The following is a 27261-nucleotide window of genomic DNA, read 5'->3' on the forward strand; positions in this document are numbered from 1 at the left end:
TGTCATCAAAAATGTGACAAAAATGTCATAGTATAGTATGTGATCAAAAATGTCACAAAAAAGTCATAGTATATAGTTTGTCATCAAAAATGTCACAAAAACGTCATAGTATAGTTTGTCATCAAAAATGTGATAAAAACGTCATAGTATAGTATGTGATCAAAAATGTCACAAAAAAGTCATAGTTTAGTATGTCATCAAAAATGTGATAAAAACGTCATAGTATAGTATGTGATCAAAAATGTCACAAAAAAGTCATAGTATAGTATGTCGTCAAAAATTTGACAAATATGCCATATTATAGTATGTTGTCAAAAATGTCATACAAATGTCATAGTATAGTATGTCGTCCAAAATATAAAAATGTCATAGTATTATGTCATCAAAAATGTGATAGAAATTTCATAGTAGGCCTATAGTATGTCCTCAGAAATGTCACAAAAACGTCATAGTATAGTATGTGTTAAAAAATGTGATAAAAATGTCATAGTATAGTATGTGATTAGAAATGTGATAAAAGTGTCATAGTATAGTATATGATCAAAAATGTCACAAAAATGTCATAGTATAGTATGTCAGAAAAAATGTCATATATAATGTCAGTTTAATTTCCCTATAAAATATCACATAAAATGTCACAGTATAGTGTATCACATACAATACTAAGACATTTTATGTGACAGTTTTTTAACATTGTATTACACTCACTTAACACTCATTCTAACACTTTTCATACGACATTATTATGGCATACTATACTTTAACATTTTATGAGATCTTTTTAAATAAACTGTGACTTTATGTGATTATTCATGGCATGTTTGATTTTTCATGACATTTTCATTTCTATTTTTACATAGTCATACAAACAACATACTCAGTTGGCAACAGCAATATTGACACATAAAACACTTAATATAATTTACAGTACAAAATGTGTAGTGTTGCATATTTGATGTTGTGAAATCAATGCAGCTGAAGAATTCATGAATTATATAAAAATAGCACAACATCACCACCTGCTGGTTGACTTGTTTGGACAGCTATAAATGACTCAATCATTCAGTCATAAAATGTTAATGGAAGTTGATCATCATTTATTTAAGAGACGTGGTGTAGTTGCCTGCACTGTGTAATCTGGGGCAGCAGTGATTATATCAGAGGCACAAAGAAAACATCACAAGCTCTTCTGTTGATTTTGGTGGGTGGTTGCTGCATGATTCACCCCTCCATCACATGCTCCACTGCTGGTGACTGTGAATCTTTTTTTGGTCTCTGCTCCACAGGTAGACTGTCTTTGGAGGAGTTCATTAAAGGTGCCAAGAGCGACCCGTCCATTGTCAGACTGCTGCAGTCGGATCAGGGAGCCTCTCGCCAGTTCTGAGGACAGAGACAATAACAGACACACACTCTCTTCAACACAATCACAAACCCACATCCATCCAGCTTCGTGCTGTTCACCTGATAGAGGCTCGGTCATCATCACAGCCCCCCCTCACCAGACAATCCTTTCATTCTAACAACACTCCGTGTCTTAATGTTTACATTAATGGATACTCCTCCTTTGTCAATGTGGCTCCTTTCTGTGGACTATGACGTGCTTTCAGTTGAGGTATTTTGTGTATATGCTTTTCCAAAGCTCTTTCGCTTTGAAATGGTTTTTACCCGTTCTCCATAAGTGAAGTGCCATATCATATATTTATACTGACTGGATTATATGCTCGCAAGTATTATGAATCCTGTTATGTTACACCAAGAGGAAACTAATTACATCACTTCTTATTATTTGATTCAACTTAACTGTGTTGAAAAGTGGCTTATTGTTGTTCAGGATATCAGACTTGTGGCTTAAAGGGATAGTTTGGAGTGGGCTTGTGCGCGGTACTCATCCATAGTCAGTGTATTATATACAGTAGATGGTGGTCAACACGCCCCGTTTGGAGCAGGCTGGAGTCCGACAAGGAAGCTAAGCAATGTACAGCTGTGGATAGGGTCAGCAAGTAAACAAATTGTAGCCACCGTAGAAAAGTCCCACCAAAAAAAACATTAATATCACTTTGAAGGATAAGCAGTGGAATGAGCTGCAATGGTAGCACACAAGGCAATTAAACTACTCTGATTACTTTACTCTCTCCAGAACTCAGATACGGCTTCCAGTGTTGTTTTCCTGTAACAAGCATGGTATCTTGTGATTTTCCAGAAAGAGACTTCTGCTTAAGAAGGCAAAAACAAACAGACCGGATCAAGTAAAAGGTAAAAAGACACTTACAATAACAATCTGAGCCACTGTCCATTAAAAGGTCTCTTTGATCAATTTACATGAGGAAATAAGGTCCAGGTTGAAAAATGCTTAAGTGATCCTTTAGGTTTACACTACATTAAAATAGTTTTGCTGCTTTACCTCAGACAGCGATATCAGACAGGGAACTGAAGCCGTTACATCGCTCTCTTCAACACCAGACTCCACTGACAAAAACAGTAATTCTGGCTGGCTGAACACAGGAGCTGCTGGTCTACCACTGCCTCGATCAGTTAGTTTGTGTTATAATATGACCTTGGCGTTTAAAAGGGTTAGTTCAGATTCACCAAAGCCACACAATAACACAAACTAGCTAACTGATCGAGGCAGAGGTAGACCAGCAGAAAGCGAAATTTACTTTTTGTCAATGGAGTCTGGTGGCTTTGACAAGAGCACAGATGTGGAGCTGGAACCGGCTGTCTGATGGCAAAGTAAAGATGTGAAAATACAGTGATTTCAGACGAGGAACTGAGCTGTTATCAGCACCAGACTCCACTGAGAAAAATGGTTATTTTGCCTCGCTGAACACTGTAGCTGATGGTCTACTGCTGCCTACATTAGTTAGTTAGTTTGCATTATTGTGGGACTTGTGTTGAATCTGATCAAACCCTCTTAAACGCCAAACTCACAAAATAACACAAACTAACGAACTGATACAGGCAGCAGTAGACCAGCAGCTACCGTGTATAAAAAGCCAAAATGACCCTTTTTGTCAATGGAGTCTGGCTTTGGAGAGCACTATAACAGCTTCAGTTCCCCGTATGAAACTATTATACATATAGTGCACACTTAAACTTGTATTGACTTTCTTTAGGTGGCTATAATACATTTTACTGCTGCCCTCATCCACAGCAGCACATTGCTGAGCTTGCATCTTCAAACTGGGGGGGCGTGTCGACTGGCATCTGTACGCATTACACTGACTATGGATAAGTATCTCATATAACCATGAACTATCCCTTTACCAAGTTGTGTCCCTGAACAAGCTCTGTATGCCTTTGGTATTGCATGCGCTCAGTGATATGAGTTTTCTGACATTGTAACAGTTTACGTGAATAAGGAGGCCGTGATTGTTTTTATTCCTTTTTATTTTTGTAACAAAAATTTTGTTTTCACACAATTGAAATAAAGTCGTGTAAGAAAAATCTACACAAAAAGTCCCACAGTATCCCCCTTGTCCTGGACAAACATGATGCAAACCCACCGAGATTCTCACTGACTGGTTTAAAAAGAGAAAACAAAGATATAGAGGAGTCACATTAGGTTGGACATTGAAGTGTTACGTTGACAAGTCCACATTTTAAAACAGGTGTTCAGAGTGGCTGAAGAGGGGAGAGCGGAGCAATGTTTGGAAAAGACTTGAATGAACAACCAAAATGCCACATTCAGAACCTCCTCCCTCCTCTCCTCAGCTGGCAGCGGCCAACGTTCAGCAGGTATGTGAGGCAGAGTTCACTCCGGGGACACACACACACGCCTCCTCCTCCTCCGTGCTGTCCCCGTGTGACTGACAAAGATGATGTGAGAAACTGCAGGTGTCTCTCATGTGTCTGTTCTGAAGTATTTCAGTAGCTGGGCGACCGGGCCTCCCATTCATCCACAGGAGAGGGGAGGCGGGTCGCACAGGACCAGACCAGACCAGTCCAGACCAGATCCAACCAAGTCAGTCTGGATCAGATCCTTCGCAGTTTGGGCTCATAACTCATCTTTATCAAGGTCATCATCCAGGTCCACATCGCTGAGGTCGTAATCCTCCTCCTCGGGAAGCTGCAGGTGACGGGGTAAAATTAAGACAGACTGTTAGCAGAGATGGTTGTAAACATGAAAACGTGCCACATTCATTTATAGATGACAATCAGTAGAGTTCCAACTGCTGTATTACATACGTGAGTGTTGATATGTTATTCTGTGTGCAGTACAGAAGCAGCAGAGAGCAGCTAGGTTCATAAAGTGCGCATTAAAGCCCATTTTAACCCCACACTAATTTTACACCTGGGCTGAACTTCAGCCAGATCTGTTTCATGTTCAGCTGGAGGGGGGGGTCAAGACTCCCAATTAACTGCATGACTGATCAATGATCTGGCTGTCGCACGATTGGTTGGATTTCTGGCATGTCTGCAATTTTGGTCGACTCTCTTGCATTCAAACTGAGATAAGCTTGTTTTAATATTATTTGAGGAATGTTTTATATGTTGAGGCTAAAAGTTTTGACTGAGACTGTGCTGTGATAAAACTGAACTTCACTGCAGAACAGACCGAGTGCAGGGCTCGAAATACTTTAAATTAAATTTTACCAAACGCTCCCTTTATCTTTAAGTCAGCGCTGTTAGGGATGAGTTCGTCTTGTTTGAGTTGACGTCAGTGGAATTGTCAGACATAGTAAAGCTGTGTGTTTAACAGTAACAGTAAGCGTACAGTGTCTGCTCAGCTTAACACTGTGTGGTTGAAGGCCTCAAACCTGTTATCATCTGTACATAGAGTATTAAAACCTCTGACCACGAGAAGCTCCCACTCACCTGTCCATCCTTCCCGTCCCAAGGCTCAACAGTGTTAATCTTTGGCAGGGCTCCACCTCCCAGTGTGGCAGTTGACCCGCGGCCCACAGACAGCTCCCTGTAGACAAGACATAAGCTCTGTTATCCAGCTCACTCTAAAAATATTTTCACTTAGATTCTTGTATCGAATAAAAATGATTTCTACCTGAGGAACTCATGGATGCCCGTCTCACTGAAGGAGCCCCTGAGCAGAGCAAACTTCATCTTGCGTGTGTTGATGGCGGCCATGGCGGGATAGCCGAATCCACCGATACCCAGAGAGGCCTCCAGCTGCATCTGAGCTCCGGCCTCAGTCCACATCCAGCTGATGGAGGGGAGAGCGAGCCATTAGTCACAGTAGTAATAAGTCATTTTAATAATAATAATAATAATAATGATAATCTCTGGTCCTCACCCCCACATCTTCTTCTTGTACTTCTCAGCCATCTTAATCATCACCTCCAGGTAGCCGTTTCTACCTGCTGCTCCTGTTGAGATACGACGACAGAGGATGGTGAGTGAATTAAAAAACTAGTCATTAGGCGAGTAGTCGACTAATGGCCCTAAATGACGACTGTTGGTCGACTTGGAAAATTCTTAGTCGGGGGCCGCCCTAGAAATTAGTGAACTACTTAAGTTCAGAGTGAGAGGTGTGTCTGGTCTCACCTGTGTCCAGGATGTGTGGCAGGACAGCGATTATACACAGCTGACTGTCCTCACAGGTCTTCTTCAGGATGTCTTCACTGAGGATCTGAGACAAACATTTACAAAACACATTTAGCTTCTATGTGAATCCACATAATCTTACAGCCAGGGTTCACAAAAAACAAACAAAAAACAACATCAACACAATAAATCTCAGAGGTAGGGCACGGGAATGGAAGTTCATACCAAGTACAAGTAGGCCACATACAAGAGTGCAAATATGCAAGTGTGCAAGAGAAGTGCAGCCGTTGCGCTATTTGCTATTAGGCATATCAACAGCACTTGGGATGAAGGAGACATCCTTCACCCGGTCCTCCTAACAAGTGCCCTGAAACGATATCCTGAGGGCCAGTCTAATATAACATTAGCCCTTAAATAAACCTGCCTGCTCCCTGAAATCTAACTCGCCATTTTAACCAGACTTCCAAGTCTGTTCTTCTCTGGACAGATAAAGATTTCCAAATCAAGTGAGAACACAAAGGGTTAAAACAGATTCAAACATCTGTTACAGAGAGTTATTATCTCAGAAGAAATGTTTTAAGAGTTACATTTTCTCAGGAAAAAAAAAAGACTTGGCATCAACATGGGATTTTTTCCCCATTCATTTAAACATGATGCAAATACACAAGTGTACTGACCTCCAGCAGCTCAGGAGGAGCGGCGTTATCAGAGAACAGATCCATAGCCCTCTCGATGATGTCACCACGGGAGCGGCCTCCTTGGTAATCCTCGGGCTCCTCGCCTTTGCGGAAAATCTTGATGGTGGGAAACCCACGGATCTACACACACAAAACACACAGCTCTGTGAATAACTGCCTCATATTCAGCTGCATATTGACATCCAGTCAGGGATCAGCTATAGCTATACTATATCTTTTAATCATTCTGTACAATATGACACATCTGAGTGACCTTCAGCAGTAAGACACAGCTGTTAAATTGACACTGCAATGCCTGCTTAACCCTTTGAAACCTGGGCAAATTGGCTTGATTTCTTTAAAGAACATGGGAAGAAATTAGCAAAACAAAATATAAATATATATAAATATATATATATATATATAAAAATAGTAAAAAGTTACAAGAAAAAATACTGAAAATTAGCAAGGGAGGAAAAGTAAAAAAAAAAATTAAAAAAAACAACCAAACAAACAAGGAAATGACCTGAATGGCAAAAAAATTAAAAATAAAAATACATATGTATATGTATTCCATGACATACGTTTGAATGTAAAAAAAAAAAGTAAATCCCTGTGCACAGCAGCACAGTGCTTCTTCTAGGTGCCAGCTGGTGCAGGATAAATCACAGTCAAAAGTTCAAAAACTTCCAGCGCAATCTGATGAAGCAACATGCGAAACGCGTTGTTCGCTCCTTTTGTTTTTAAACATTTTTGAATAAACTCTGTGTCAATCCTGATATTCTAGTGTGCGCTGGAAGTTTTTGAACTTTTGACCATATGTTTGAATGTATTAGTATGATAATCATAAATATAGGTTGTTTTTTTTGGACATTCATTCATTTTCCTATTCAAAAAAAAAATCTCTTAAAAGGCTGCAGAGACATTTATTAAATGTCCAATCCAGGAGGAGGAGCGTGTACGTTTAACCACGACTATACAGAACTCGTTTCATGATTGAGACTTGACATTTCAGATCGTACAAGCTGTCATATTTACAAGGTCAAAGCCACACCTCAGTAGCCACTAGATCATGATCACGTTTGGCTATTTAAATGTAGTTAATCTCAGCAGCTGTGGCCAATCGACTGTGTCCTCTTGTGCAGTCATGTGTGCAGTGTGTTCTCACTTTTGTCTACTGTTACAGTATTTTCCATCAGAGCTGTGCACCACTGCACCACATTAACTTATTGATCCCTGCTTACCCCGTAGCGGCTGGACACAGCCTGGTGTACGGTAGCGTCCACAGCTCCGAGGCGAACTTTGCCCTTGGTCTGCTCCTTCACAGCTGTGGCTGCAGCTGCCCACTCAGGCTCCAGGCTGTCAGCAACAGAGGAGAGGGATGGTTAAAAACAGGACGATGACACACTTAAAGGAATAATTCCACTGTAGATCATTCAAAGTTCAATATTAGATGTTTCCCAAATAATTCTGTGCTTTTGAAATATTGACGTAAACTGTAAAAAATGTTGCAAAGTGGATTGAAGGTTTAGGAAACACAGCTCAGGTCTCACTGAGCAGTGTTAACAGGGATTACTGTGTGCTGAATTAGTGTTTTAAAGTCTGGTCTGTGGATTATCCGGATTTACTGGGACATTTTATCCGGAAAGAAAAACAAAATTCCAAAAATCATTGCTGTATTGGGGCGGCAGAAATCTTAGAGACAGATATTTCGTCCCTCTTCTCCTTGTTGCTGTGGACGGACTGTGTCAGGTGCCACACTCACTTCTTGCAGTGTCCACACCACGGGGCGAAGAACTCCACCAGCCACACATCATCACTCTCCAGCACCATCTTGTCAAAGTTGTCATCAGTGAGCTCGACCACGTCCTGCTTACTGCCGCCGCCGCCGCCGCTGCTGCTCTGCTGGATGAAAGCTGAGTGTTACTGAATAGTGTTCACAGTGTTTCTAATTTCAAACCTCAGTGTTTCACTACTGGGCCTACCTGCTTGTAGCCAGAGCTGCCAGACTTGCCGCTCATCCTGTCTTTCACCAGAGTGCGCAGAGCGTTCATGGCTCCGTCCACGATGGCCTGGCTGCTGCGCCCACCTGACGGGTGAAGAGGGGGCAGCCACAAACTTATTATACATCATCAAGTCTGCCTAAAAATAACTTCAACAGTCAGAAAGTGTCCAAAAAGGGCTTGAGAGCACATCAGTGATTCACTGAGAAAGGATGACATGTGAGTGTGTTGCCTCTCTGACGACTATGTCCCCGTCTCTCTGAACTGAGAAGCCTAGTAGTTGCAAATTTAAACTAATTTCATCGTGAATCTTTGGTCTAAACTTCTATTTAATTCTTTAAGATGTATCTTTTTGCTGCAGATTGATATCAGGACTTGATGATGTCACTGTGGAGGATTCAGAAAGCTGCATCTTCACCAACAGCAACTTTTTGTTTGGAGCAGCGTTCTGTCTTTACCTTGGTACTCCTCTGGCATGTTCTTATTGGCTCCAAAGATCTTGATGGTGGGGAATCCTCTGACGCCATACTGGCCCCCCAGTGACTTGTGCTGGTCTGCGTCTACGGCGCCAATCTTCACGATACCCTGCAGGATCACAGAACAAACAGGTTGGCGTGTGCAGTCTGGGTAAAATACAGCGAGCCTGTTAATCATTCCCTCCACGTCACATCTATGTGCTGTTTCACACATAACTCTGGAAGTCAGTGTGTCGGTGAACAAGTGCAACAGTTAGTGATGTGTGCAAGATTCATCTCCGCGCACACAATGTTGTTTGGATAAATTATCTGAGAGGTGATAACTACGTGCGGAAAAACACATTCCATGAAATAAACAGTGAATGACATTAAGTTTGTGTCAGATAAAAACAGGACTCAGTAATATGTGACTGCAGTCAGGATCTACCCACGTCTCACGCCTCTGTCTGCTGCGATTCTCACTGCTGAGTTACAAACTCCTCAAACACTTGTAGGTGGAACAAAGCTGTGAGCTTCCTAATCGTGGTACAGCTTCAGTGTCGTCTTTTGTCTTTGTCTTGTTTGTTTTAGCTGAGTGAAATGAAAAATGAATGACTGTAGTGTACCAGGTTGGTCATTATATCTGCAACCCTGATACCACTGTAAGCGTCTGGTACCTGAGGACACTAATTGGAAGTTCTGAAAGTGTTTTTAAAAGATTTAAAGCCTGTCTGTGTGTGAACACTGAGAGATCAGTGTCTTCATTTGGGAAGTGTCTTGAGGCTGGCATTGCAAATTAAGTCTTTTTTTTAAATCAGGGTTGTAATTGTTTCTAATGTCTGCAAATTTCTAATTACAGCACATCTTCTTCTTAAGGCTATTGTCTTACTGCCAAAAGCAGTATTCACTAACAATATTCTGATATGTGAACTTGTCATTTTTGCCTTAATAGAACTAGTTAATGTCAGTCTGTGTCCTGACTGAGGCCTGTGCTGTGAAGCAGGATTTGGGGTTAGCAAGGTAAAGTGTTACCAAGCTGGTTCACTTTTTACCGGAACAAATCACCATGGTTAACTTATGTTAAACAGCTGAGCTGCTCCAGAGCAGGTTCACCTCAGAGGATCTGATCACAACCTGTCAACACCCTGACCACTGACCAATCATATCACTGAAAATTTTTTTTTGATCAGGCATCTGACAAATTGGGTCTGGTACTATTATTATTATTATTTCTATCATAACACAGCAGTGACGTGGAAACTAGACTAAAATCAGCCACTGTTAACATTATTTAAGAGTAGATGGTTGATTTTTTTTTTGTAAATTTAAATGCTGAATGAGAACTGCGCTCATTTTCAAAGTTCATACATGCGAGCCAACATGAGCCGACACTGAGTCTGATTTTACACTCTCAACATGAGACACCTGTGTGATGACGAATGGAAATAAAACCAAGGGAAAAAAATATACACACTGTTAACTGGCCCCTGCTATTGAAAAGGCAACACGTCTGTCAGACATCATCTGTCATTAACTATGCCTTTACTCTTCACTCTGGTAGCACCAGGAGTCCGTCATTACTTGTTAATAATTCAACGTAGTGTCTTCTTCATCCAACTAAATGGCACAAACTGAACTATACTTCAGTCATCTATATTAATACATATTTTAACCCTTGGTGTACTTTTAAAAGTAGGAAATTATCTCTGGTGTTTCCTCAACTTCTTATTCTGTTTTAAGATGACACACTGTTGTTTTACATTGATGAATATGACTTTTTCTTGTCCCTAAAACACAATGTTACCACAGGTAAATGGTGTCACCGTTTCATCTCATACCATATTAAGTACTTTATTAATTCACAGCCCCGCCTCCTGCATGTGCATTCATGGCTGGATAGGGAAAGTTGACTGAGCTAGTTGATAACATGGGTCATGATACTGGTTATCCAGAGGGCCAGTGCAGGGTTAATGAAGCCAGATGAGGAAAAGATATCCTGGGTATGTTTAACTTCTCAGGCCTCTGGTACGTGGCGAGATGACGAGAGACGTTATGTTTACCTTGAGGGCAGTGGCCGCCTTCTTCCAATCAGGAGTCAGATTTCGACAGTGGCCGCACCTGTGGTGATGAACAAGAGTGGGAAGGGAGGTGAGTAAAAGATCACTTTCATGTTGGTGAAAATGTTTTATAGCTAATAATACAGTTTTACAACAGACACACTTCATGAGTTAGAAATCTGTGCAGATTAAAAAGATGGCTGACAAACAATATTCAAGTTCAGAAACATTTTCATTTCATCAGGAGATGTTCCTGTGGTCATAACACTGAAAATGCATCACAAGTATCTGTCACTCAAATTAATCACAGAACCAAATTATTCAATATTAACACATCCAGTGAATATTTAACACCTTCCATGTGCAGAGACTTAAGGCTCAGATTTGGGCACGTACACCTCCTGGGTACTTGTTCACAGGTACAGTCCTGGTACGTCAAGAAAATCATGGCCTCATCTAGGAATATAATCTGACATGCTATAAGTTGATTAAGACATGTATGTTATATTTACATGACAATATTCCGTCATACTCACAGTGCCACCTAGTGACGACAGCAAATGACATGTTTTAGACTTTAACATGCTCCTCCTGGCAGGTTGACCGTATCCAACTCAAATGTGGTCATAGGGGCCTTAAGATCTTATGTTATATTGTTAAGACGGTGAAATGTCACCAAACGGCGTTGCCATAACGACACGGCCAAATTCGATGTTTCACCAAAACACAGCAGTTGGCATAAACTGAAGTGTACGTGGTTCAATCTGCCTGAAACTTCACACGCTCCTTAACAGTATAGGCCTGGACATGTTATATACGTTTCGTCAATGGGCGGGGCAAAATTACTTGGCCACGCCCTTTAAAGTGCAGCCCCCATGGCATGTTTCACTGACATGCACAAAAATTGGCACACACACGTATCACGCCCTGACGCACAAAAAAGCCTCTGGGACCTATTGCCAAAACCCAACAGCAAGTCAGCCATTTTGAATTCCGTGGTCATTTTTGGCATTTCTCACGTGTTGTATTTTAACAATCTCCTCCTACAGATTTGATCGGATTGGCTTCGAAATTGGTTTGTGAGAGCTTGAATTCAAGCTGATTAAGTTAACTTCCAAGTTGATTTAGACATGTATGTAATATTAATACTTATGTTTTTATAAAGCAAAGATAAAAGGTAATATATATATTATGTATTTCTGACTGGTTTATACTTGTAAGTCATGGATAATCGGTAGTTTATATGATATACTATGACAGGTGTTTGCTAGATAGATATTTGGTAAATAATATTATATACATGAGTTATTTTTGTGTGACAAAGTTATATGGTAATAACAATGGTATATTTAGAAAAGTTTTGGTAAAAGGTTTATCTACATATGGAAGCTGTCTGTTTCATTTCACTCAATGACTTATGGAGAAGGGGTGGGATTTAATAAGTTTATACTTCCTCCCACTTCTTTTCGGATGTGTAAATCAAAGTAACTATAACTGCACTATATTGGACTTATTGCTGATGTCCCATAGGCCAATATTTAACAACTCATTTGACCGATAACCAATAGCAACAAAGATATATGTGCTATTTTGCCTAGCTAATCTTATTGATCATCAAGTCTCTTCTGTAGTGGAATTAACATCATATTATGCATGAATGCTCTTATCATGATGGCCCATTAGCAGACGAAGACATGAAATACAATACTTTTCAATGTCTGTAATATTTATTCATTGTGCATTTTAAAGCAGATACTGGCCGATAATGATGGCGTACTGATATTATCGCGCATCCTTACATTAAATAATTAAATGTAACCCATTAAGAAATAATTAAAATTGCATTTAAAATACAATAAATGATTAAGTTGGACAAAAAATAACTTAATTTGTTGAGTTGGGTTTGTGTAAGCATGCTCTCTGCTTGTATCTATGCTAAAACATATTTAATATAGTAATAAACCTGGTTTCTCATCCTTGTATTCTTGCATCCTGTATCCTCATCCTTGCATCCTGTATCCTCATCCTTGCATCCTGTATCCTCGCCCTTGTATCCTGCACTTAAACACCTTGCCTGTGATTTACTCTGCAAACAAACTTGAACAGTGTGATTGCAATCCGACCCAGGCAGGAACTGGTTTTGCATATACGTCCTCTCAGATCATAAAGGTTAATGTCTCTGTGAGGAGGAGCAGCTACACACAGAGGACTCAAACATCACTGAGCTGGTGTGAGACGCTTGTATTGACACTATGGTCCCTTAGGTTGATCTGAGGACACTTGTTGCCACTGAATCACCACCACCAAAGTTACAAGGACTCACCAGGGAGCGTAAAACTCCACCAGCCACAGACTGTCACTCTGGATGACCTCTCTGTTGAAGTTGGAGGGGTTGAGCTCCACCACATCATCACTGGCTGAGTAAAAGGCTTGGACAGACAGCAGCAGGGAGCAGCCCAGCACTCCTGGAGGAGAGGGTACAAAAGGTTTACTCTCAACACTGTGAGCTCAGACATGTTTAAATGAAACACAGCAGCTACAGTAAGCACTGAAATTACACTGTAAGACCACTTAGATACAGTTTATAGGCACATTTATGTAACAGGAACTGAAATAGTCGTTTATTAATTCATTGACTGAACGATAACAGAGGCCTGGCACTGTTCTGTGCTCCTCAACTTAGCTAGTCAAGCTAACCACAGCGGCTAACACGATGTCAAACACAGCCGACATTAACACGGAGATAAAAACGAAATTTTATTAAAGTAAAAAGCCGCTGTTGTTGTCACTCACCGAGTAAAAGCGGCCCCATGGTTGTAAGCTGGTCTCCGGTCTGCTCCTCTGTTAGCAACACAGTCAGACTGCTGCCGCTGCGGCGCCCACAAAAAGTAGATCGAAAAAGCTCACCGTGGCCCACGCTGATTGGTCCGCTGGTGGCGACGCTGCGGCTCAGCCAATCAGCGCGCGCCGTGTAGTTTAGAGACCCAGCACCCTGAAGACAAGTGGAGGAGAAGAAGGCAGCATCAGGAGGAGACACATGTAACAAGGATTTGCCTGTGGAACACTGTGTCATGTTTATATACAGGAGACTGTGAAGTTATGATGTCACTGTGTCATACTACAGATTTATGTCTTTTATTACATTTAATTTAACCTTTATTCAACCAAGTTTGTCCCACTGAAATCAAAGCAGACTACTAAAAGCTGCTGTTGTGTTATAACTATCAGTGGCAGTTGTGGAAGAAGTATTTAGACACTTTGGTTAAATCAGCTCATTTATATCAGAAGTATTAAATAAATAGCCAGATAGATAAAAAAAAACACAATCCAAGTATGATATTACCAGTAGAATATATGTTAAGTATCTAAAGTAAAGGAATATTATTACTGATGCAATGATGTGTAACTGTTATCTTAATGTGTAGCCCAGTAAAGAGGAGCTACTTAACAAATGTATACACTTTTCGATGTAACAATGTCTTATAGTAGTACATTATTACATTGGTACAGTACATATTTAACCTGGTTTGTCCCACTGAGATCAAAGCAGGCAACAGAAAGTTGTGCTATCATTTTCAGTGGCAGTGGTGGAAGACGTGTTCAGACCCTTCACTTAAATTAAAGCAGCAACAACACAGTATAAAAGTACTCCATCAAATGTAAATGCTGTCATTATTATTATTATGCTTTTATTGTGTGGAACACTTTGTGTTACTTTTTAAATAAAGTCTGATTGATTTTAGTGCTTTTAAAAATGTACATCAAGAGTATGAGATAGATATCTAGACAGACAGATAAAAAAAACAAAGTCCATACGACAAATGAAATAAATCATCACACATAAGAGTAGAGACTAAATGTAGGACATGCAGACTGAAGGCAGGCAGGAAGTGTTAGCAGTGAAACTAAAGCAGGCTGTCATATAGGGAAAGTAACCCTTGTCAGTGTGAACTGGATTATCATTACTGATGCAATAATGCGTAACCACTATTTTACTGTTATAGCTGATTAAAGAGGAGCTAACTGACATATTCATACAGCACATAATTGTAGTACAGTAAAATGTCTAATATTCACCTTTAGAATGTAGCAGAGTAGAAATATAAGTATTGTACAATAAAAAGTGCCTCAAACTTGTACTTGAGCTTTAAAATGAATATAATCACAAACTGCTACTGATAACTTTTACATGTGCAGTACAGCAAAATGTAAATGTCCTTAGAAGAAGACTTACTTCCCTTTCATCTCAAGTTTGTCAGTTTTTTTGTAATTCTTTAATGACTTATTTTTACTTCTTCTTCTTCTTTTTGACTTCTTCTTTTGATCCAATAAAGATATCCTAACTTGATGTTCTTCCACTGTAGCCTTGTACAATCCAATAACAAACGTTTTGGCTCAACATCAACAACAACAAAATTAAGCCAACAGTTTGCATCAATCTTTTTGAGTTATGACAACTTCTGATTAAATCATGTTCAACAAATTAATGACGTAAAGAATAGAGAATTATAAGAAGCAACAACAAGAGTATGAAGTAGAAGTTTGTAAATATAAAGCAATAAATTAAAATAAAAATGAAATAACAGAATGTGCATTATGCTACAGTGTTTAACCCTAGTACTTAAGATATAAAAATATTAAAAATAAAATATATATCGTCACTGTGCTGAGGCTGTTAGTGTGACATTTGTCTACAATTTATTAAACAAGAATAGAATAAGATTAAACGTAAGAACTAGTTATGCGCATGATAAAGTCGTATACTGAAAAATATTGCACAGTTGAATAATCGCTTTATCTCTACAAACAAAGGTTTTTATTAGCGCTAACTTAATAACTGGTAGTATAAACACAAGTTTTTAGGCTGATCACTTATAAAAATCAAGTTGTTCCAACTAGTTTTTCAACATTGTTTAAATAGGATTATAAAAAAGTTGGCAGCATTTAAAAAAATTAAGTTGCTTCAATTAGATTTTCTTCAGTACTTTTTCAAAGTTTTATGTTTTTGTTCATGTGAAAATTAAGACACTAACACTTGGCCAAAGCTTGACTTGATGCCACTGAATTGCAGGTTTTACTCCAGTGTAGTCCAGCAAGTCTGGACTTTATTGTACCGTGCTTTGGCTTTTCAAAATCACTTATTAATGGATCCCTATCCTCAGTGGTTTGCACCATGGTTTGCAAGCAGGAAAATAGAAGCAGGCTGCTGTAATATGAAGAAGTCGCCACTAGGTGGAGACAAACAACAAGGGAAAGCACTGTTCGGATATTCAATGATCTGCCTGTCAATCAATGATTCAATAATTCAGTGTGCTGCTGCAGAACTGCTCAGCTCAACTCACAATTCAAAGTGTCACAAATCTTACTCTGCAGATTTATATGTGAAAGTAGCTTAAAAACAACACTAAACTCCTGTAATTGATCCACTAATGGCACAAGTCCGTGTTACACCGGCCCCTCATTATCACCTGACATCAGTAAAGAGACATTTAATGCAGGTTTTATTACATCATAATATTTATAGAGCCCATGCTCTCTCAGATTAAGTGATTATTACTTTGCCCGAGTCTTTATTGTCTGCATTATTCGGTAATAGCCTTTAATACATTCAAAATGGATGATGGATAATGCGTCTAGCTCTGTGGGAAATATATTTTACAGCCTACTGTAGTAAAAGATAATAAAAGGATGAGTTTGGTGTCTCGTGCGCTGCCTGTTACCTTTAACTAATTGTTGCTCTGCGAGCTGCCGTCAAACCCCAGCGGAGTGTGAGTCTCTGATTTCCCTGTTTGCCACTTCACAATTCATTACATGCAGCGGAGATTTATGATGTGCTGCGCCTGGCTGCACTGCGCTGCGTCAAAGCAACGGCACACACAGAGCGCGTGACCGGAAACCACGGAGGCAGCCTTAAAAATAAAAGCATAAGGTGTGCTAAATCATAAACAGCTGATTTACAGGATCTTAAATATTTTTATTTTTATTTTCTCCGTTTGTTTACTCTTATTGTTTTCCTCCTTTAGATATTTTGAGTGATATAATTTTAATCTTCAGGCAATATTGTTGATAATTTTACCACTCTTGAATGATTGATATAATTTCTCTCATTGATATTAATTAATTATGATATCTAAATAATTATTTGGTTCTGCTGAGTGATACATATAATGGTTTTGAAATAATTAAAAAAAACATCAAAATTTTAACAATAGAAATACATTCTAAACATTTTTTTAAAATAATAATAATGATAGGCACATACATCCTTCTATTTTTTTTTAAAAATAAAATTAAAACATTTAATAAAATACAATTAATATTAATCATATATATATTTAATTTTTAATCATATCACCACATGTGACGTTTTGGGCACCAGCCCTTCATCAGACATGAACAAGATGAGGAGACACACCTCGCTCAACAGGTCATGTGATACCACATGTAGCTATATGCAAAACCGGTACAAAATTACACCACAGGAATACAATACATATACAAAAATAATTACATTTACAAAAACTACATTAAAAAAAAATACATTTACAAAAAAAATACAATTACAAAAACTACATTACAAAAAATTACAAAAACATTTACAAAAAATATATTTACATATTTACATTTACAGTCTTTGGAGTATCACCTCGAATATCTAATAACTGAAACATCGGGTAAAAAAAAAAGAAGTCATAATGACATGCAAATATGAGGTAAAATTGTAGAAGAAGATATTTTTATAATTCAAATTTTATTTTAAAAATGGAAACGTTTGAGTCATCTGGAGCCACGACACCATTTTTAAAGACTTGGCTCATATTCCATTAGGGGGTGTTTGGCGGTGTTGCAACATACAGAAATAAATATATATTTGAAAAATTGGTCTGTGAGGATTTTTGTTTGAAAGGGTCTACCGGAAGTCTTGTGGTTTGATTGTGGCTCACTTGACATTACGCGCACTTCAATGCCAACTTTCTCGGAGCGCACAGGCGTACTGTTACACGGCTGTGTTGATCGGAGGAGACTTCACGTTGCAGTCACCTCTGAGCAAACATTATATTTTCTCCTATCACCCAGAGATTAGATGGTTTAGGCGGTTTTACGCAGAGCGCACGAGCCTCTGGTGACTTGTGTTGACTTTGACGGCACAGTTGTGTGAAAATCTCGGGCTGTTTTTGCGGCGGACTTGTTGTCACCATAATGTGGGGGATCCAGAGGACGCGGTACGCAGACTGCAACGGCTCTGAAGCCAGCGAGGAGACGGAGATTGTTGTCAACATCGGCGGGGTGAAACAGGTGTTGTATGGGGACGTGTTGAATCGCTACCCGGACACCCGGCTGGCAGAGCTGGTGGACTGTTCACTCAAGTCTGCTGAGGAAATATCCTCACTGTGTGACGACTACGACCCTGACACAGGAGAATTTTATTTTGACAGAGACCCCGAAGCCTTTAAATGTATAATAGAGCTGTATTATTATGGAGAGATCCACATGAAACGAGGCATCTGTCCCATTTGTTTCATGAAGGAGATGGAGTTCTGGAAGATCGACTCTGATTTCCTGGACGAGTGCTGTAAATGCCACCTGAAGGAGGTGGAGGATGAACTTGCAGAGATCGCAGAGAAAGTGAGAACTATCCTGGTGGACCGGGAGGGAGACCCGTCTGCAGCAGGCTGGCAGCGCTTCCAGATGTGCCTGTGGAGGCTGATGGAGAAGCCGGAGTCCTCGCTGCCTGCGCACATAATCGCTATAGTTTCTTTCATCTTCATCCTCGTCTCCTCCGTGGTGATGTGCGTGGGGACCATCCCCGACCTGCAGGTGGAGGACGCGGAGGGTAACCTCACGGAGAACCCAACTCTGGAGGTCATCGAGACGGTGTGCATCGGCTGGTTCACTATTGAGTACATCCTGCGTCTGATCTCCTCCCCGAATAAAATCAAATTCATGCTGGCTTTCATGAACATCATCGACTTCATGGCGATCATGCCCTTCTATGTGGTGCTGATTCTGACCTCCTTCGGCACAGGAGTGATGGAGCTGGCTAACGTGCAGCAGGCGGTGCAGGCTTTACGCATAATGCGCATTGCGCGCATTTTCAAGCTGGCACGACATTCCTCCGGACTCCAGACCCTCACATCTGCCCTGAAGAGCAGCTTCAAAGAGCTGGGACTGCTCCTCATGTACATGGGCGTCGGGGTCTTCCTGTTCTCCGCACTGGGCTACACCATGGAGCAGAACCACCCGGAGACCTTGTTCACCAGCATCCCGCAGTCCTTCTGGTGGGCTGTCATCACCATGACCACGGTGGGCTATGGAGACGTCTACCCCAAGACCACTTTGGGTCGCTGTAACGCGGCCATCAGCTTCCTGTGCGGGGTGATCGCCATAGCGCTGCCTATACACCCCATCATCAACAATTTCGTCTTGTTCTACAACAAGCAACAGGTGCTGGAGACCGCTGCCAAGCATGAGATCGAGCTGATGGCGCTGCGCTCCGGCGACGGCGAGCTGAAGGCCGCGCCCGGCGCCCATAAACACGTCTGCGGCGCAGGGGTGTGGGACAACGCCATGCGCTCCTGTCAAAGCGACACATACATCCCCTTACTGAAGGACCCCAGGGGGGCAGCGGGGATCCAGACCCCCAGCATGGACACAAGCTTTGAAAGCACAGCCGAGGCCACTGAATACTTCATCTCCTAAACACTGAAGATCACCTGAAAACAACGAGATCAAGAACAAAACATCAAATTAATCATTAATTTCTGACTGATCCAAACTCATCCTGCACAATCCGGGGTTAATGACACCACAGTGATTGGAGACGTGATTGTAAATAGCCTCGTAGAGATAACAGGACCGCAGCAAAGCTCTCCAAGGACCGTTAATGCATTTGAGGGATCGCGGCTATTAAAGGGACATATGTGTGAGATATTGACTTGATGAGCTGTGCCTTTGCGCAGTGACTCCCTGGAGGGCCGAGGGCTTGTGTTTGAACACCGATTCCCCCCATGTAGGCTCCTTATATAACTCCCCCATCCCCAGTCCTCACACTCATACTGTAGACTGCATTGTAGCGTACTCCTCTGTACAGATATATATCACAATGAATGTGTTTTTTAATAATAATAAAGATTGGCAGCTCCTCCAGGAGAAAAGAGAACTGTAGTCATCACTGAAGGGTGTGCAGGCATCACAAGAAAAGCTACAGACATTTAACACTGATAGAGACTTAAAATGCCAGAAACTTCACTGAGGTCACTAAGGACACGTTAAAGGTGCACCAGAGGACAGAGATGGTAGAAAATATAAAAACAACATATCATCAGAGCAGTTTATTTCTGTTTCTAATCTTTAAATGAGACTGTGTGATCGTGAGCTAATATGTCTGCTGAAAGCAGTGTCTGTGTCAGTGGGCTGCAGTTTCAGACAGGATCATGTAATCAACACCGGGACCTCAGAAGGCTGCAGGACATGCTCCTGTAATGGGTTTAAATTTTGCAGCAGCCGTCACCACTCTGCTCCCCCCCGGAGGAATAACTTGACCACCAAGTTATGGGCGAGGGGAAGGAGCAACAGGCTGGAGGCTGAATAAAAATAATCCAGTGGTTGAATTATTAAAGGGAGAGTTATGATTTTATTTTATTTATTTTTTTGAGTGGGGTAGTTTTCCAAAGTTAGTGTGTTAAGCCCCCTTTCCATGAGCAGTACGGTACAGTTCAGTTATTTTTCCTGTTTCCACTGTGAAAAGTTGTGGATGGTACCAATGGAACCGTTCTGTTCCGTCCCCATTTTTGGTCCCCCCTCTGTTGGGGTACCTAGCACACAGATCTGGTACTAAAAGGTGGAGCTGTGAACACTGCAGTCTGTTGATTGGTTCAGTAGAGGACGGTCACTCTGCTCAGGGCTGAGCTGTGGCTGGTTTTGAGGCTCATGTTACTACTGTTCACACTGTTGAGAGTTTTAGTAGTAAACTGTAACTATAAAATGAAAGGCTGTTTTGCTGCCTCTTGCACTGGCCCAACTGCCGGCGACTTTTAAGGTGGAACGTTAACTTGTAATGTTACTTAATGCATGAGCTGACGATGTGAATCAATCAGCACACCTTAAATTTCACTGTGACAACTTTGACCATTACTTTAGTTTTTACTGTCTCTCTTGGACGACACAGACTTTTAGTAATGAGTGGATCTTCAAGCGTTTAAAAATATTTATTAGTTTTGACCAGATTATGTGAACTGCATATATTCTAATCCTCACTCACAGAAAAAAAAAAGCGTTGTGGAGCATCATTCCTAAACCCCTGAGAGAGACTCTCACTGCAGCCTGTTCTATTATGTTCTGAAAATGTTGGCATGCAGCCTCGTTCTGTGGACGATAAACAAGGTGCAGACTGATAAAGGAGGAAATACAGTGAGTGCTGGACGGAGCAGTGAGTGACAACAACCCCACCCACACAGAGTACAGTTTGCGGTGGAAACGTTAGGGTCTGGGTACCATGTCTGAAGGGTTACTTTTGGTTCCAAAGGTACCATACTGAAAGTGTTTGGTGGAAACGGGGCTTTACATACAGTAGATGTCAGTCAACACATCCCCAGTTTGGAGAAGTGGCAGGATTGCAGACACAGAAGCTAAACAATGTACTGCTGTGGACAGGGGTCAGCAGCAAAACATATTTCAGCCTCCTAAAAAAGTCCAACCTAAAACAGTCTATAACATTTTAAATGTAGGTGACACTGAAAGTTTTTTTTCTTTGCATCAGACAGCCCATTGTGATGGGAAGCCGTTCCTGTATGCTTTCATCGAAGCCACCAAATCCCACTGAAAAAAAAAAAAAATGCAATTTTGGCTTGCTGATCAGTTAGTTAGTTTTTGTTGTGACTTCAACCCTGTGTCACTCCGTAGTCCTCGAAAACCGGTGCTTAGTCAGTGACTTCTGGCGTCAGGCACGTAAGTAAAAAGTCATTCTTTCATGTCGGCATAAAATGCAGCTGGGCAGGGTCAGGGGGAAATGCAGTGGGACAACAACAAAAGTTAAGGCGGCGAAAGTCCGATTAGGGCGGGCAGGACGGATGGAGGATGTATCCAAAAACCATAGACTTATTTTGAAAGAGACTGCATGTAAACGTTAAATTTCCTGTGAAAACAGAAGTGTATTTTGAAAGAAGACAGCACATGTAACAGGCAGAACTTGACTCAGCACCCCAGACTGTTAACAACCAACGCATCCAGGGTACCTTGGTCATGGATAGTCCATGACCGAACGTTAATATGTGACGCTGTCAGAGTGAGAATGTGTTAGGGACTTACACTTTTAAACACCAAAGTCACACAATAAGACAAACAAACAAACTGGTCGAGGCAGCGGTAGACCAGCAGCTCTGTGTCCAGCGATATTAAATAATACATTTTCTTAACGGAGTCTGGCTTTGAAGAGAGCAATATAATGGTTTCATTTCCCCATCGGAAATGGCTGTCTGATGGTTAGGTATAAAGCAGTAAAAATAATCTAAATACGGCGCACACTTAAACTGATATTGATTTTTTTAGGAAGGACTTTATTTAGGTGGCTAAAATATGCAATATACTGCAGTACATTGTGTGGCTGTACTCCTGTCTGCTTCTCCAAACTGAGGGTATGCTGACAGACATGTACTGTGTGTAATAATGGATAAATACCTTAAACAGTCCCACTTAAAAAAGATGTGATCTATCTCTTTAAACTTTAAAAGCCCAGTGTGCAGCTATCTAACCTGCACATCTGAGTAAAAGAGATGGATTTCTGATGGAATTATAAATAAATAATATCAATAATAAGGACTTTTTTCATTAATTCAAAAGCACATGCATTATCAGGGCAGCATAAATAGAAGATGTAAGAGTATCACTAGAGAGTGTCTGCCTGTAAAATCTGTCTTAATGCATCACTGCTCTTATTTTGATGAACTCGAAAGGGCGATGCGTTTTCACACTGTCCTGCGTTTTTGAAAAAGGGACTCTAAATTGGCTTAATGGGAGCTGTATTTAAAGGTTAAATTTTCACAGTTTGAAAGGTCTCCACTCCTACACCATTAGTCTGAGTGACATGAAACTTGCTGCACAAATAGAGCAGTCTTTAGAAACTACTTCAGCCGGCGCAGTGGGGGAGTTATAATTAAAATTTGACATATTTAATTCAAACCTCACGTCTCAGATGTCAGTGGTTTGATTCTGCTGCAGCCTGGAGGGATGATTTATGTCAGGACCGTGTTCCTGTGCCCAGTCCGATTTTGTGAAATGGGCATCTTGAATGTAAATATGTGGTTTGGGCATTTGGTGTTTCCAACGAATTTTGGGCAAATGAAGGAGAAGAGGAGGGCATTATCAGCAGCAGGTAGCCTGGCAGTGGGACGATGCAGAAGAAGGTTTGGGTGGTTGATGGGTGGATATATTTGCCCTCAACTCTGATGTGGGTTCAACTTCCAGCTGGAGGGAAGCTAACATTTAAGATTTCCCAGTTACCTTCGCCAAACTGTGCATCACTGGTTCCCAGCCTGTTTTTAAAAAATCTGATATTCATCCACAGCCTCAATGACTCAACTTCAGCAACTCAACATGTTCCAAATTTAAATCAATTTCAAACCAGTTGTCATTAAATCTTATTGATTTTTCTAAAAGATGATATTGTGACATTATCGTTTTGGTTTCAGTTTTGGTCTCTGGGCAAGTTTCCAGTCATATTTGGACATTTCAACTATTTATCCATTGCATTCAGCCAACTATTTTATCTATCAGCAGCTCAGCATTTAATAGCTTGCAAAATAGTTGAAATAGTTAGAGAAAATTAGCTAAAAGTAATAATGGATAAATGGCTGACATAGGAAAGTAATAATTTCAGCAAGCAGTTTCAGTTTTTTAATTGGTTGAAATACTCAACTATCTTTCCATATGGTCCCCTGAACCTTGAACCAAGCCCTCAGGAAGTGCACCGGGCTTTAAAGCCAATTTAACATAGTTAGTCAAACCATGGAGTTACAACTTCTGGGTCTGTCACGTGATGCTATGGGGCCCAGAAGATGGCCGTGTCTATATGGTAACCCCAGATTCGCGGAACCACCCACGAGCCACTTCAAATTATTCTTGTCTCATTGTTTTATGGTGTGACAGTGCTGTGGGTAAAAATATACTACACAGGGTTTGACTTCATGCAGAAGTAACCCCTCTCAATCATCACTTATGACCCACTAGAACTGTGTGACAGTGAATGTTTCTGCAGAGACTCTGCCCTCTGCCTGGATATTCCTATTTTCATCTTACAGTATTTTCTGTGATCTGGTCGTTTATAGACATGTAGCCCGCAGCGCTTAGGTGAGGTCAAGCCTAGAAAGGTAGCAATCAGGGGCCACACAGTTAAAAACGCAAATATAGTGAGGCGAATGCCAAATGATAGTAAACCTGGGGTTGGCTTCACTTAAACGTTTACTGACGAGAGTTTTTAAAAAACTGTTGCCGACAATCTTGCACAGTATATCTTAAGTAGGGATCTGACACATCTTCACTGACAAAATTTCAAAACTTTTCCATGACTTTTCAAGGACCTATTAAAGAAAAAAAATGGGACCATTCACGACATTTAAATCGCCTTCACCCCTGCGAAGGTGTGAATTAATTCATTGTTTCAGGGCTCTATTTCCTTTGGTTTTAAAGACTGTTTCGAGAGCTTGTTTACATCACGAAACACATTATTTTAGCAGGATTTTAACTTACGCAAGATTTATTTTAGTCTACAGTAACAGTGTTGCTATTTTACACCATGATACCATCACTGCAGCTCAAAATAACATGAGACACCTGCAATGAAAACTTCAAATTTCATTAGTAAAATAATCCACACACTGTTAATTGGCTCCTGTAATTATAAATGCAACATTTCGGTCAGATAGGCTCATTAGTCATTAACAAGGCTACTTTCCCATCCTTAAAGGGACATTGTGTAACATTTTCAGTTGTTTATTGGCACAAAACAATGTCTGCATTCATAAATATGTCATCATTGGTGTATCATTACCTCCACCAATAATCTGACTTATTCTCGTAAAAGGACAATTTCGGATTTCTTTGTACATTGTGCGGGTAAGTCGTCTGGGGGGTTCCATAACATTTCACCATCTTGAAAATACATCCACCAGCAAGAGACATACAGCCCCGCCTTCGGCGTTTCCGTTGAGAGCCAGGCCAGCGCTGCGTGACTGAGAAGCCGAAGGAGAGGAGCAAGAGGCGCTTCGCTACTACCCTGGCACTACTGCAGCATAACAAAGTCTCACTCATTGAGCATAATGCAGGATCATGCATATGCAGCATCACGGGAGACGGAACCCTCGTCGCCAAGAAAGCGCAAAAGGGAATCAAAAAGGCAATTTGACCGGCGAATCCAAAAAACGAGGGTCAACATCAGGGTAGCCTTTCCCAGGTGGAGAGAGCTGCTGAAGGAGAGAGGTTTTGAAAGGGATGCTGTGATTGGCCTGCCTGTCATTTCAACATTAGATGGGAGAAATTCCTACACTGTGGCTTTCACTTTGTGTTTTATGAGACATATTCAGAGTAGTTTCATCATCATCCAACTAAAAGGCAAAAAAATGTCACATACAGTCTAGTGATACGTGCACGTAATGTAAGTCTTAGCCAAAGTTGTATTTTTGGATAGTATTTTCCATATTTCTACATTGTCTGTTGTAAAATTACAGAGTATAATTTATATCATCACATCACTGACTTTTTACTGTCTCGCAGTCACAGACACTTTTGGTACTGTTTCATGTCATATGATATGAAGCAGCCTACTTCAGTCATTGTTCTGATGATGCTCGTAATTAACACCCCCGCTTCTTTCACATGAACATGCTAGCTGGATAGGGAAACCCACAGCTGCCTGAACTGTTAACCAGCTTTCTAGTACCAGTTATCCAGACAGCCAATGTTAGGGTTAGTCAGACCAGATAACAAAAAGATATCCTGGGTAAAGTGACCTGGCTTCATAGTGCATGCCTCAGGCGCCTAATTGAGACAGGCCTTTGTTTGTCAAAATGTGTCGCTACACCAGGCTAGTAGAGAGACTGGGTGTTTAATTGAAGTTTTATGGTGTCTGACCTGATGGGGGGCCTTAGAGTAAATGTCAGAATAGTAAATTTGAAGCCATGTGATCACTACATCACATTTTAATGGCATAAAGAAGGGTGATGCATCTTACTGCTGCTTTACTAACAGGGTGGCTGCATCAGTCATTGGAGACAAGACGCCAGCGTGTTTGATTAGTGCGAGAGCATCGATTCAGCGCGAGCTACCTCTTCAGTGATGTTTTCCACCGAGCTCCACTCTAAGTTATGCAGCCTGAAAGAAAGATCACGAAGGAGGTCAGGCAGGACTCTGCACGCTGTCCGCCCACACATGTCCTATACAGGACTCTCTGCTATCTCTCCTGGCCAGCAGCAGATTCACACATGTCAAAGCCTTGGGGGAGAAAGGCCTTTGTACACGCTGACAGGTGGAGCTGGAATGTCAAAGGCGTGTATTGTGTAACGGAACAATGTTCCTCCAGCAGATGCACATGCGACTTCAGGTTCAAATTTAGATTTACAAGCACACGCTGGCATGTACAAACATTCCCCCCCTCCTCTCAACCGCCTACCTACAAGTGCACACAAATAATTGCACACACACACATGCACTTCTTCACCCATATACCCACGGCCATGTGCGATCTACTCTGCTGTGACCTGCTGCGATCTGCTGGCTAATCACTAATTTTTACACCCACATGTTGGTCATCTGCAGCATTCAGTGGGTGTTTAAGATGAGAGGTATTCCTGAGCGTTTACTCAGAACGCCGATCATTATCCCTTCGAAAAACCTAACCATTGTTGTGAGAATTGTTGCAGCTGCTAAATCAATACATACTTCTAGATGCTCGTGGTCGTTATGTCCTGAGACGGGGTTTTAGAGTGAAGATGCATCTGTTTTTTTTCCCAGCATTTCTGAAGATGTGGTGGGCAAAGTGTTTACTTGACTCATACGCCTTTGAATAAAAAGATGTCTGATGCATGTGTATGTGCAGCACAGATTTGTCTAAATCCTCCAAACAGACGAAAAGGATCACAATCTGTGTAGGTGTGTGTTTCAGGGAAGTTCTTCAAATTTTCCAGCTGGTGATTAAATTGCTTTTCTATTTTTGTTGTAGTGGTGTTTACATTATGTTGCTTTTATTCCACGGCTAAGCGAGATGCAGTGAGGGTGAAGAATAATTAACAAGTCTATAGGATGTTATGTTTGTTTCAATATCACACTTTAATATTTCATTAAATCTAGTGTTGCTTCGGGGGGGGGTGTAAATAAACAGAGAGACCCGGAGACTCTGAACACAACACTGTACAGTAAATTAATGGGCACAATCATGAGTGTTTTAGGGAATAAAAATGATCCCTGAACCTCACATGTCTCGTCCAGCTGACTCCAAGTGCCAATTGTTTTCTGGTGACGTACTGGCATATTGGTTTTCGGTTACACCAAACCATTTTGATGACAGCACGGACTCACAGAG

The 27261-nt window shown here is 40.9% G+C and overlaps 3 protein-coding genes across 4 annotated transcripts in view; 2 read left to right on the forward strand and 1 right to left on the reverse strand.

Annotated features, from left to right (window-relative positions):
- hpcal1 (hippocalcin-like 1) overlaps positions 1-3225 on the forward strand; it is a 19428-nt gene extending 16203 nt beyond the window's left edge. The window contains exon 4 of the mRNA XM_050058956.1: positions 1287-3225. Within this exon, the coding sequence (XP_049914913.1) occupies positions 1287-1384 (98 nt within the window). The 3' untranslated portion in view covers positions 1385-3225. The remainder of the gene's footprint in view (positions 1-1286) is intronic.
- A 144-nt stretch (positions 3226-3369) lies between these two features.
- On the reverse strand, positions 3370-27261 carry pdia6 (protein disulfide isomerase family A, member 6). Of its 2 annotated transcripts, XM_050058947.1 has the most exons (14): positions 27155-27261; positions 13485-13683; positions 13015-13156; positions 10695-10752; positions 8638-8764; positions 8162-8265; positions 7942-8081; positions 7421-7535; positions 6177-6317; positions 5500-5584; positions 5249-5321; positions 5000-5158; positions 4816-4912; positions 3370-4066 (listed from the first exon to the last, which is right to left on the reverse strand). In XM_050058947.1, the coding sequence occupies exons 1-14, from the start codon at positions 27233-27235 to the stop codon at positions 3995-3997; spliced, it is 1593 nt and encodes a 530-aa protein (XP_049914904.1). In that variant the 5' UTR covers positions 27236-27261; the 3' UTR covers positions 3370-3994. The 2 variants fall into 2 exon arrangements, with proteins under 2 accessions (XP_049914904.1, XP_049914905.1); XM_050058948.1 differs by lacking the exon at positions 27155-27261 and having other exon boundaries at positions 7942-8078; positions 13485-13779.
- LOC126399127 (potassium voltage-gated channel subfamily F member 1-like) lies at positions 17596-19851 on the forward strand. Its single transcript, XM_050058949.1, has one exon. The coding sequence runs from the start codon at positions 17892-17894 to the stop codon at positions 19389-19391; it is 1500 nt and encodes a 499-aa protein (XP_049914906.1). The 5' UTR covers positions 17596-17891; the 3' UTR covers positions 19392-19851.

This window comes from Epinephelus moara, chromosome 12 (assembly GCF_006386435.1).
Source record: "Epinephelus moara isolate mb chromosome 12, YSFRI_EMoa_1.0, whole genome shotgun sequence".
In the NCBI taxonomy this organism is placed as follows: domain Eukaryota; kingdom Metazoa; phylum Chordata; class Actinopteri; order Perciformes; family Serranidae; genus Epinephelus; species Epinephelus moara.